The 11,719-nt window shown below is 55.4% G+C and overlaps 2 protein-coding genes across 3 annotated transcripts; one reads left to right on the plus strand and one right to left on the minus strand.

Annotated features, from left to right (window-relative positions):
• The first annotated feature begins 928 nt into the window (after positions 1–928).
• On the plus strand, positions 929–5,259 carry LOC103611881 (killer cell lectin-like receptor subfamily G member 1). Of its 2 annotated transcripts, XM_017727524.1 has the most exons (7): positions 929–1,428; positions 1,857–1,967; positions 2,475–2,558; positions 2,989–3,024; positions 3,163–3,311; positions 3,566–3,669; positions 4,143–5,259. In XM_017727524.1, exons 1-7 carry the CDS (start codon positions 1,185–1,187, stop codon positions 4,336–4,338), a joined length of 924 nt encoding a protein of 307 aa, XP_017583013.1. In that variant the 5' UTR covers positions 929–1,184; the 3' UTR covers positions 4,339–5,259. The 2 variants fall into 2 exon arrangements, with proteins under 2 accessions (XP_017583013.1, XP_008627673.2); XM_008629451.2 differs by lacking the exon at positions 2,989–3,024.
• A 5,205-nt stretch (positions 5,260–10,464) lies between these two features.
• On the minus strand, positions 10,465–11,713 carry LOC103611891. Its single transcript, XM_017727534.1, has 4 exons — positions 11,705–11,713; positions 11,427–11,575; positions 11,114–11,205; positions 10,465–10,782 (listed from the first exon to the last, which is right to left on the minus strand). Exons 2-4 carry the CDS (start codon positions 11,520–11,522, stop codon positions 10,635–10,637), a joined length of 336 nt encoding a protein of 111 aa, XP_017583023.1. The 5' UTR covers positions 11,523–11,575; positions 11,705–11,713; the 3' UTR covers positions 10,465–10,634.
• Between the last annotated feature and the right edge of the window lie 6 nt (positions 11,714–11,719).

Raw genomic sequence — 11,719 nt, forward strand, 5'->3', positions numbered from 1 at the left:
GTCCCTCCCCCACGCGAGGGCACGGCAGGGATGGCCATCACGGCAGCCCTGGAGGCTGGGCAGGGGAAGGAGGACCCAAGCCCCCCGTTTTCCAGGGCTGAGATGCAGCTGCAGCCCCATGCAAAAACAAGGGGCTTGTAAGCAAACACGCAGTGGCCTTGCTCCTCGGAGAGAGGGGCATGGGCATGTGTCCTGTGCCCCAAGGATACCCAGTCTTCCCTTGCAGTGCCTAGGGCAGATCAGACCAAGAGAGCTGTGGTTGTTCAGCCTGGAGGAGAGAAGATTCTGGGGAGACCTTAAGCAGCTTTCCCTGCCATGAGTTCCAGAAAGACTACGAGAGAGCTGGAGAGGGACTTTCTGCAAGGATGTGTAGTGATAGGAGGAGGAGGAGGAATGGCTTCAAACTGTCAGAGAGCAGGTTTAGGTTACATAATAGTCATAGAATCACAGAATATCCTGAGTTGGAAGGGACCCACTGGGATCATCAAAGTCCAACTCCTGACCTTGCACATGACACCCCAAACAATCCCCCCATGTGCCTGCGAGCATTGTTCAAATACTTCTTGAACTCTGTCAGTCTTGGTGCTGTGATCACTTCCCTGGGGAGCCTGTTCCAGCCGCCCAACCACCCTCTGTGTGAAAAACCTTTCCCTAATATTCAACTTAAACCTTCCCTGGCACCGTTCCCTTGAGTCCTGTCACTGGTCCCCAGAGAGAAGAGAAGAGTGTCTGCCCCTCTGCTTCCTCTTTTGAGGAAGTTGTAGACTGTGCTGAGGTCTCCCCTCAGTCTCCTCTTCTCCAGGCTGAACAAACCAAGTGACCTCAGCTGCTTCTCATATGGCTTTCCCTGTTTTAGGAAGAAATTCTTGATTGTGAAGGTGGTGAGGCACTGTCACAGGTTGCCCAGGGAAGCTGTTGATGCCCCATCACTGGCAGTGTTCAAGGCCAGGTTGGACAGGGCTCTGAACAACCTGGTCTAGTGGAAGGTGTCCCTGTCTTTGGCAGAGGGCTTGAAACCACATGATCTTTAAGGTTCTTTACAACTCAAATCATTCTATGACTCCATGACTCCAAGCGATGGCTGGCCAGCCCAGCCCTGGCTCCATGTTTGAGCTAGCAGCCCTTCCCACTGCGTGCTGGCCCAAAGCCAGGAGTGTGGGGTTCTCTGCTGCCAGGATGCCTGGATGCTGGCCTCAACAGGGCTGCCCCTTGCCCCAGGTGTCTGGCACACAACACCCCCGGGCTTTTGTCTCAGGTGGTGCCTCTGGGGGCCCCACCAGGAAGTGACACTTTCCATTTTGCATCACACCCGTCTGAGTTGGGCTGGGAAAGGGTTGCCACTGCCCCTGTGGGCTGCAGAGCAGGAGACCAAGGAAGAGATGGAAGAGGGTGTCATGTATGCTGACCTGCGCCTTCCCTCCACACCAGGTAATGGCCCCCAGCTCTCTCTGGGTTTCTTGACCTCCTGCAGCCCTTTGCCCTCCCCAGAAATGTCCTCCCAGACCTGCTTCCCCCACTGCCTCTTTTTGGGTGCCTTCTCTCAAACAGCTCCTCTCCAGCGCTGTTGCAGACTGCCTGCTCTCAGGGTGGGGGGCAGGAGGGGCTCAATGGCAGGGAATGCCCACTGCACCCCCATGCCACTGCACAGACATCCCTCTCCCCACCAAGCACTGTGTGCAGGCAGATAATTTCTAGGACAGTCAAGCTGCTGCAAACAGGCTCTCCCCTACTTTTCCCAGGTTTCCCCACTGCCTCCTGATGTCCTGCCTGAGATTTGCAGACATTTCCTGGCTCAAGGTTCCCCACTGCTCCCTCCAATCCCCCCTGCCCCGGTCTACATTAACTCATTTTCTCAGGTCCTCAGCAGCGAGTGCACATACCCTGGTTCTGGGCAGCCCTCAGCCTCGGTCTCCTCTCCCTGATACTCCTGCTGGCACAAATCATCCTGGTCAGCCTGAGTTTCCACTGTAAGTACTGGCCATCCCGTGCCTGGATCTCTACAGAGGGGGCCCTGGGGTCAGGGCTGGCACCATAGCACTTGTGTACCAACAGACTGAGCTGCAGCTTCCCCACAGAGCCGGGCCTTTCTGCTTGGGGCTGTGGGCATTGAGGGTTCTGGGGCAAGCAGGAAAATTGGTGAGGCAAGACACCACCTACATGTCTGGAAAAGGAAGCTGGGGCGACAGCTTGGGCTTGGGGAAAGCCACTCCATCACATGGCAAAGAAAGGAAGGCAGGAGGGAGAGCGCTGATACTGAAACCGAAAGACAGGAGCACTTTCCCAGAAAGCCTGTTTTGTGGAGGGATCCCAAGCGCAGAAGAAACTGCAAGGACGGACCTTGGCAGGCTTGGTGTACCTAAAGCAGGGGACAGCTCACCCACAGCCACGAGGCTGTCCTGTGGGAGAGGACACTGGGTGCTGCCGGGAGCCAGAGCCTGGAGTTGCTGGAACACTACTGTGCTCTTCTGCTGTAGATTTAGTACAACAACAAGCGAGCTGCATCCACGGTCCCTGGAGCATAGAGGAGAGGCCCAGCTATGGGAAACAGACAGTGCAAGGTAAGAGAGCCTGCTGGGCTCCTGGATAAGCTTTGGAGAGGGCCTCACTGCTTCTTTCAAGCAGTGGGATCTGTCCATACTCGAGGATGTTTTCCTGGGCTCCATCCCTACATATTCCTTCACCCTTGCTGCTTGTCCCCTGATTTATGGCATGGAGAGCTCCCCCAGCACTGCTGAACAGGCTGAACTGCTGGGACCCCTTTAGAAGAGATGACCCCAGACAGCTCAATGTTACCTGGGCATGCCACCAGCACCAGGTTCATGGATGCCACCAGCATTCCTGTGCCAGATGGCATGAGCTTCTGGTGCAGCTGAAACCTTGACTGAGTTCCCAGCACTTTGGAAATTGTGTTTGTATCACCACCCCAAATGTGCAGCTCCCTGCCCTGCCTAATGCCAGCACGTTTCTGTAACTAGCCTCTCTTCCCAGGGCTCTGTGACTGGAACATTGGAGCTGGGCTCACAAGTAAGGGCAAGAGTGGGGCAGACATACGAACACACTGGGTTGGTTGGTGTCCTGACTGCCCACTGTCACCCTCCCGTCCCTTGGGCTGAGGGCTGGTGGCAGTTGCCCCATCCCAGCTGCTGTGTTTCTGGTGTGCAGGGCGATGCCAGTTTTGCCCGGTCGGCTGGTTCTGGGATGCGGGGCAGTGCTACTACTTCTCCTCTGCCAGAAAGAACTGGGAGCAGAGCAAAGAGGACTGCTGCTCCAGAGGGGCACAGCTGGTCACCATCCAAGCCAACACTACCCTGGTGAGTGCACCCAGCCTAGCCTGTCCCAGCTCCCTGTGAGCATTGGGCTGTCCTGGTGACCACCTCACAGTCCTTCAGCTGTCACCCACCCACAGCATTGTCTCAGCTCCCTGGCCTGTGTGCCCAAAGCCTAACAAAGCCTCCAGGCAGGGAGCTGGCAATGCTGTGCCCACACAGCACAGCCCCCATCACTGATGGTGTGGCTGGGCTGGCTGTTCCCCCAAGGAGCTCATGTGGGTCCTCTCCTGTGCTAGGCTTTCCTGGTGCGCACAGCTAACATGGAGGTCTTCCATGTGGGGCTGAAGCAGGATGGCTTCAGGTCTGACTGGAAGTGGCTGGATGGCACCACACTGGAAGGGTGAGGCTGTCAGCTTGTTCCCAGCCAGGGCTGCTGAGGGTCCAGCATTAGGGCTCAGGGAGGTGACAGGGGGACAGGCATGCAGGGATGTGCTCCATGTTTTGGCCACCTCTTTTCTTCCCAGAACTGTGTTGGGGCATTTTAGGGAGGTGGCATTTTTAGCAGGGGCCTGACCCTGGTGCCCACACTCTGTCTGGGTGAGGGGCTGCAGGGGATCCCCCAAAAGCAGGTTCTCGGTTTGGTTGGAGCCCTGCTAGGATTGACCTGGGGGTGCTTTGTGAGTGATGGGGCTGGGGGCATCAGGGCATGTGGCCTAACTGGGAGGAGCCTGGCAGGAGACTGTGCTCCATGGGGAGGGTGAGCTTTGCCCCTGCAGCATCTCTGTGCAGTGTCTGGTCTCTGGCTGCAGCTGCTGATGGGACAGCCTCAGCTCTTTCTGCCCATCCCATCTCATCCCACTCTCTCCCTTGCAGGATCTTCCCAATCCAGCGCTACCCCAGGTCTTTCCAGGCCTGTGGCAGGGTGTCAGGCTTGGGACTGTCAGGTGGCCCATGCACAGAAGCCCTCAGGTGGGTCTGCAAGCAGAGTGCAGCCACCCTGCAGTGGCTCCAGTCCTCACCTCCTGCCTTCCTCTGGGGAAACACCACCTACAGCTGTGTGAGGCCCTGATGGCCATGGGGACCCCCAGCCTGTGCCACCACCCTGTTCCCTCCCTGAGCCCAGTGCATGGGCATTCCCAGGCTCTGCTGCCTCCTGGCCCAGACCTCTTTATCCCCCAGAACTCTGCACTTTGCCAATAAACTCTGCCAGCAACTGCAGCTGGCTTTGGGCTATGGGGGTGGGAGGATGGGGGTGGATCTTCCAGCTCTCAGACTCGGTTGCATCACTGACAAGTGGGAAATTGCATCTGCTATTCTGTGGCCAGGAGCCAGCATTGAGCCAGCAGCAATTGGAACATCCCCATGGCAGTGTGAGGCAGCTCCTGTGCAGGCTGGCAGAGGTTCCATGAAAACTCTGGGCATTCTGATTGTGGTGGCTGCCTGGGGGTTTTGCTTCTTGGGGCATGGTGCTGAGAGGTGACCCTGTGCCTCTGCAGCCCCGTGGAGGACTTGGGCTGGGCAGCGGCTTGTTTGCTGATGCCTGCCAAGTCTGAGGAGGTCCCAGCAAACACGCTCACTTTGTTTTGAGGCCGGGTGATGTGTGAGAGCCTAAAAGGCCTGCTGGGGCTTAGTTTGGAGTTGTTTGGTCCCAGAGGCTGTTCTGGTTTTGGCATAGACCACTGGGTTGTTCCAGCAGCCTGCAGCTGTGGCACAGACATCGCTGGGACTCCCTCCCAGCACATGCAAAAGACCAAGCCCTCACAGTCTGGGCACCCTGTCAGACTGAGCAGGACTGGGAGGGGGAAGGTGATGCATGGGGAACTGTAGCCTTGCTGTGGCCTGTACCCATGGGCTTGGGCTCTTCACAGCCTGGGGACCTGGGTGCAGAGCATGCTCCCCAGAAGGGAGCTTATTCACCCCCCCACCCCCTAAAACAAGATCATACACAGGAAAAAACCCCACTTTTTGCAAATAAAGCAACTACTTCTGCTTTTCTGTGTATGAAGATGTGTCTCCATGCAGTATGGTCTTAGCCACTGTTTACCACCTGACCACAATGGAGAAGGACAGGACTGGGTTCCTGGGCTGCTGCTGCTGCCCAGCTGCCTGCATGGCCCAGAGTGTGGCCCACACTGACCTGAAGTTTGCTGAGGCCCCTGCTTGCTGCCCTCACCTGCCCTGCAGACCCCAGTGAGGATGACATTCACTACAAGAACCTGCTGCTGGGGCTGGTGCTGTCAGAGTCTAGCCTGTGTGAGACCCCAGCTCCCTTCACTGCCACAGGGATAGCCCAGCACAGGGCGAGCACCGGCTGGTGGCAGTGGGACCATGGGGTGATGCCCATGGGCACTCATCTTGTCCCTAGACTGCTGCCCCTCGGGCTGGGTGCCCTACAGGAGCAAGTGTCTCTTCATCTTGGTGGAAAAGAAGATCTGGTTGAGCAGCCATTATGACTGCACAGGGAAATTCACTTGACTGCTGGTCCAGGGTCCAAGGCCAGCACGGATGGTACAGAGTGGAAGGGCTGTGTTACCCCAGAAGGGTGGATTTCTGCAGAGTCCCATGGAGCCAGCAGCAGCAGTATCTGGAGAGCTGCTGGGGTGCCACTGTGGCCCCAGGTTCCCACCATGGCAATCCACAGGGAAGAACACAGCCAGACCTGGGGCTCCTGGGCACCAACAGGATGCTGGGCATGGGGCAGGTGGTCAACAGCTTCTCTCTTCCCAGCATTTTGTGCAGGCAGGTGATTGAAATCATCATGACAAACCTGAGGGGCTGTATGGGAAGTTGTATAACGAGTAAGTTGTTCCATCCTGGCCACCTGCACCCGTCCCACCATCACCAGCCATGAGTAGAAGTGTCTGCATTTTAAAACAAGATTTATAGAAAAGAGGCTGTATTTTTGTCTTCCACACTCATGGTCATGTTGACATCCCCAGTCCCTGCTCTGGCTCCTGTGACCCAGGGAAGGTGTTTAGGAATCCTCCCAGCCTGAGCATTCAAGAGACTCTGGCAGTCACACTCCCAATGCCAGAGACTCCTACTGCAGGGACCGAAGGCTCTTCACAGCTGGCAGCTCCAGTGAGTCCACAGGTGCCCACTTGGCTCCCCCTACACCCCACTTACACAGTTAGACCAGGTTTCCTTGCTGATTCAACCCCAGGTTTCCCATGTGTCTTGGGGTGACTTTATGATGTGTATCCCCTATCACTGCCCCATGCCCAGAAATTAATTTGTGTACCTTTCTATGCCTTTAAACTGAGCCTGAGAGGGGGGAGGAAAAACCAAGCAAAACTTTTTCAAAGCAGTTTGCAGCTTGTTCAAGGTCACACAGAGATAGAGACGGCTCTCTGCGTTCAGCTGCGGTGGGAGCAGGAGTGAGCAGCTTGCTTTCCAGCCAGTTTTCAGCTTTCTTTTTCTCTGGAGAGAGATGGAGAGTTGAACTTTTGTTTTCCTGGGACTTTGTTTTTTACCCTTTTTTCTCTGCTGGATGGTTTCAACATCAGAATACATCGGGAGGAATTTCCACCAAGGCCTTGGCCCTGGAGGAGGCCCATCACCCCATCCCATCTCCAAGGAGGGGGAAGAGAGAGATCTGGGGAAGGACTCTGAAATTTTCCCAGGTTTTCTCTCTACAGCAAGAAGTTTCATTATTTAGCATTAGTTTTTTTTTTTCCTGTTTGTTTGTTCAATAAACAGTTTTTATCTCTTTCACTTTCCTTCGGGGAAAAAGGGTTTTTTCCCCGAACCTGGTGGGGGGAGGGGTGGTTTGTAACCTGCCTTCTCTCAGAGGATATATTTCTAAATTTGGCCAAACTGGCACACCATGGAAGAGGCTCAGATATCTCATTCCACAAAGCCATTTATTCACGGCGCAGTAACACAGAAACAGCTTGAGATGGTTCCTCTGAGGAGGGACCCCCAGCAAAGGAACCCCATAGCTTTTATACCCTCACTGTCTGCCTGTGCTCAAGCCTTGCACTTCTTCCTCGGTCCTATTCTCCCACCCCCTCTCTCTGTCCATCCACCTTGCTTTAGTCACCCCTCTCCTTTTTTATCCAAAAGGTCAGCAGTTCCCAGCTCCCCCTGTGTCTCTCGGTGTCCATTTACCTGTCTGGCACCACCCATCTTCCTGCCCTGTGTTATCCCAAGGGTTTGCAGTTCACAGCCAGCCTCTTGCGCTGGGCTCCCACCCAGAGCTCAATCTCCACTTCCATCTGCATCTCTAACTGCAGCTTGCCAGCCCAGCTACCTGGAGCAGAGGTATTCCTCAACAAGGGGATCTCTGTAGCAGCCTTCCAGCTCACCTCTGCTGCTTTCCTCTGAGGGGGGTTTGGGAGGGGCCTCTTGCACCTTGTGAAGGTGGGTAAGGTGGTGTCATTGGTGTCCCCTTGAGGACTCTGTTAGCTTTCCTGGCTGCCCCTTGCCTCTGTCACTATTTGCTGCTGGCTCCCTACATCACCTGTCTGGAGATGAGCTTTGTTCTTCTGCCTTGATACCAGGAAGAAGATGTAGGACACCTGCTGGGCATGTGATCATCCAGGATGGGTGGGGAAAGCCAGGCAGGATTTCCCAAGGGCAGGTGATGCCTGTCTGACCTGCCTGCTGCTGTGGGAACAATGGGCTATGGATAAGGGGAGAATAATGGGGAACATTTATCATGAACCTTTGAGGTCTGGGAGATGGTTTTCCATGGTCTCCTCACTGGCACAGTGGGGATATATGAAGTCAGGAGAAGAGAAGAGGGTGGGTGGAACACCTGAATGGTGTGAGGGCTGCCGTGGGTGTCAGCAATGCCCTTGTTCCCTTGGCAATCACTGAAAGGTCAGTCCTGGGGTTTATCCTCCTTGGAGCCTTCATCAGTGCACTGGATGTTGGGTTGGGGGTGGCCTCAGGCAGTATCAAACTGGTCAGTAGTGTGAGTACTGGAGGACAGGACCGGGGTACAGAGAGACCTGGAGAAATGGTTTGATGGGAGCCTGCTGATATTGGAGTGGGTAAAAGTGCAAATCCTGCAGCTGGGAAGAAAGGAGAAACCCCACACATCAAGATGGGCAAATAAGCAGCCATGCTGAACTGGCATGGGGACCCATGAACCAGAGGCTGGATGGGATCTGCAGTGTGTCCTTGTAGTGGCAACTACGACCCTCTGGGCAGTGGAGGTTAGAGCTCAGGGCTTCAGGACTAGGGAGCATTGTCCTCTGTGGGCAGCAGGGAGACCACGTCTGGACTCTCCAGGACAAGCCAGACACAGCAAGTCTTTGTTTTGCATGATAGCTGAGGCTGTAGGGGACCTTCTGCAATCCTGTCCCAGCCTTGCCGTGCCACTGGGCTGGCTCCACCAGCCTCCTTCTCTGAAAGATCTCCCAGGAGCTGCCCTCAGTTTGAAGCCATTTCCCCTTGTGCTTTTGCTACAAGCCCTTGTGTGCAGTCTCTCTCCAGCTTTCTTGTAGCCCCTTTTGGTACTGGAAGGCCACAGTAAGATTTCCCTGAAGCTTTCTCTTCTCCACGCTGAACGATCCCAATTCTCCTCACAGGAGAGATGTTCCAGCCCTCTGATCATCTTGGTAGCCTCCCTTCTGGACTGGCTCCAGCAGGTCCCTGTCCCTCCTGTGCTGGGACCCCAGAGCTGGATGCAGTGCTCCAGGTGGGTCTCAGCAGAGCGGAGCAGAGGGGCACAATCCCCTCCCTCCCCTGCTGCCCACGGGGCTCTGGGTGCAGCCCAGGACACGTTTGGCTCTCTGGGCTGTGAGTGCCATGGCCGGGGCATGTCCGGCCTCTCACCCACAGCCACCCCAAGTCCTTCTGGGCAGGGCTGCTCTGGGTCTGTTCATGCCCAGCCTGTGCTGGTACTGGGGGTTGCCCTGACCCAGGTGCAGCACCAGCACTTGGTCTTGTTAAACCTCATGATGTTCCCATGGACCACTCCTCAAGCTTGTCCAGGTCCCTCTGGATGACATCCTGTCCTTCAGGTGTGTTAAACACACCTCACAGCTTGGTATCACATGCAAACTTGCTGAGGGTGCACTTGATTCCACTGTTCACGTTGTTGACAAAAGCACTTAATAACATTGGTCCCAAGGTGGATCCCTGAGGGCCAACATTATCACCAATGTCCACATCAGGACACTGAGCCACTGAGCACTATCTTCTGGATGCAGCTGTCCAACCTTACCCACTGTACAGTTCACCCATCGAATCCATCTCTCTCCAGTTTAGAGGGGGACTGTGTTGAAGGCTTTACAGAAGTCCAGACAGAAGACACGTGTAACCCTTCCCTTGTTCACTGATGCAATTGCTCCATTGTAGAAGGCCACTGGGTTGGTTAGGCAGGACTTGTGATGAAGCTGTGCTGGCTGTCTCAAGTCCAGCTCAGAAAAATGGTTCCCAACATATTCCCCTCTCTGCAGAAACACTAAGTGAGACAGGGAGGGTCAGTGCTCCTTCTGGATTCCCCCACGCACCCCAAGTGGGTCCTGGACAGGGGTCTCTCATCACCCTCCTTTGGCAGATCAAGTCCCACCACATTCTTAGGGATCTTTCCCCCTTGGTGGCAGGGGTCTCCCCTTTTCCTCATGTTCCCAAGTCTCCCCAGTGCTCCCTCCTCTCTCCCATTGTCTTACCAGTGCACCTTCATTTTTTCAGGAGCACCCTCATTTGCAGCTCCGCTGCACCTCCTTTCTTTCCATGGTCTCAGGATTCCCACATTCACCTCCCATGGTCTTAGGGCTCTTCACTGCACTCATTTTCCTCCCATGGTTTCCTCATTCACCCACCATGTTCTCAAGGCTCCCCAGCACTCCTTCATTTCCTATACAGTCTCAGGGCTTCCCAGCAGTTTTTCATGCTGATGGCACCACTGTCAGCACCCTTTCCAGGCAGGACCAGCCCAAAGCCCTGAGCAGGTGAGGAAGGCAGGAGAAAGGACAGGACAAGAGCTGTCAATACTGAGAGAAGGGACAGGCTGTAAATCCACAGGACTCCCCAAAACGGACAGGTTGAGGACATCGATGTGTCCTCCCCCAGCTCCAAAAAGATGCAAATGGCAGATCCTGCACCCCTGGCAGCCTTGGAGTAACCAAGAAGGTGGGAGTTGGGCTCTGCACTGGACACCTTGGTCAGAGCTCTGCTGGCCAGGGCACACAGGGACACGCAGGGGCACAGTACAAAGCACTATAATACATGTATGCATGAGTGTGGGAGAGGGGAATAAGGTCTATTTTCCATAATCCTTGCTTTAAAATAGACACACCCTTTCCCAGCAGTTTTGCAAGGCAATTGAGGCAGTGTGCAAAGGGGACAGAGTCCCAGGGTACACCCCCAGGTCCTGTTCCTGAGTTCAGTGATGGAGGGGAGTGGCAGCAGTCAGTCCTTGGTCAGAAAAGGAGGTCGGGTCTCAGATGCACTGCTCAGGTTTGGGGATTTCTCGCAGATCCACTGGAAGAGATTCTTGCACGTCAAACTCCATAATTCCCCATTACCTACTGACCAGCAGTCTGAATTATAGCGTTTCCTAGGAAAGAGGGCACATCTCAGAGCAGCAGTGACAACATCCTCACTGTGGACACCACTTCCCACAGATCCCTGTACTGCTGGGGCAGGCAGGGCACCTGGCACACAGACCAGTCTGAGAAAGTGTCATATTCCTCCTCCTGCTCTTCTTCTCTGCCACTTGGATATTTGGCACTGCACCCCACAGCTTGGGTCTACCTTCACCCCCCTCCCTTGGGGCTCTGCTCATGGGACCATCACCCCCTTTGCTGAGGGGTGTCACAGGGGCAAAACAGCACCCTTCTAGCATGGCAAAACAGCAGGTGCTTGTGCTAAGGACACTTTGCACTTACGGGTATTTGCTGTCCCTCCGTACAGAAGATCCTGCCTCATAAAAAATTCTTGCTCCAATCCAGTACCTTGCATTAGATGCCTGCACAAAATGCTGGGAGGGAGAGAAGCTGTCAACCACCTGCTTCATGGCCAGTGCTTGCCAGGTGCCCAGGAGCCCCAGGGCTGGCTGTGCTTCTCCCCCCAGCCTTCCAGGATGGGAACCCGGGGCTCATGGTGCCACCCTGCCAGCTCCACAGATAGTGCTGCAGCTGGCCCAGCAGGGCTCTGTCCAGCCCCACCCTCCTGGGGTACCACAACCCCCCTGCTCCGTACCGGCACTAGCAATGATGACCAGTCATCTTGGACCAGCAGTTGAGCAGATCTCTCTGCACAGTCTTGGTAGCTATCCTGCCAGCTCTTCTTTGCCATTGAGATGTAGAGACACTTGCTCCTGTAGAGTACCCAGCCACTGGGGCAGCAATCTGGGGGCAGGGGCACAGCTCAGGTGCTCATCCTTCTGTGGATGCTTAGGGGCCTCAGCCTGGCTGAGTTCAGCCCCTGCATCTTCGCAGCAGCACCACCACCTGTGCCACATCCCCATCAGGCTCTACCTGTGTTCACGCAGG

This window comes from Corvus brachyrhynchos, unplaced genomic scaffold, assembly GCF_000691975.1.
Source record: "Corvus brachyrhynchos isolate BGI_N302 unplaced genomic scaffold, ASM69197v1 scaffold140, whole genome shotgun sequence".
NCBI lineage: Eukaryota > Metazoa > Chordata > Aves > Passeriformes > Corvidae > Corvus > Corvus brachyrhynchos.

What these genes read in the sequence shown, in the direction of transcription:
- LOC103611881 (XM_017727524.1), top strand. Translation starts at nt 1,185, where the DNA reads ATGCTGGCCTCAACAGGGCTGCCCCTTGCCCCAGGTGTCTGGCACACA. An exon ending in GCGCCTTCCCTCCACACCAG is followed by an intron (nt 1,429 to 1,856) that starts GTAATGGCCCCC and finishes TCATTTTCTCAG; the next exon opens with GTCCTCAGCAGCGAGTGCAC. An exon ending in GATGGCACCACACTGGAAGG is followed by an intron (nt 3,670 to 4,142) that starts GTGAGGCTGTCA and finishes TCTCCCTTGCAG; the next exon opens with GATCTTCCCAATCCAGCGCT.
- LOC103611891 (XM_017727534.1), bottom strand. Translation starts at nt 11,522, where the DNA reads ATGGCAAAGAAGAGCTGGCAGGATAGCTACCAAGACTGTGCAGAGAGA. An exon ending in GGTCATCATTGCTAGTGCCG is followed by an intron (nt 11,206 to 11,426) that starts GTACGGAGCAGG and finishes TCTCCCTCCCAG; the next exon opens with CATTTTGTGCAGGCATCTAA. An exon ending in CGGAGGGACAGCAAATACCC is followed by an intron (nt 10,783 to 11,113) that starts GTAAGTGCAAAG and finishes CCTCTTTCCTAG; the next exon opens with GAAACGCTATAATTCAGACT.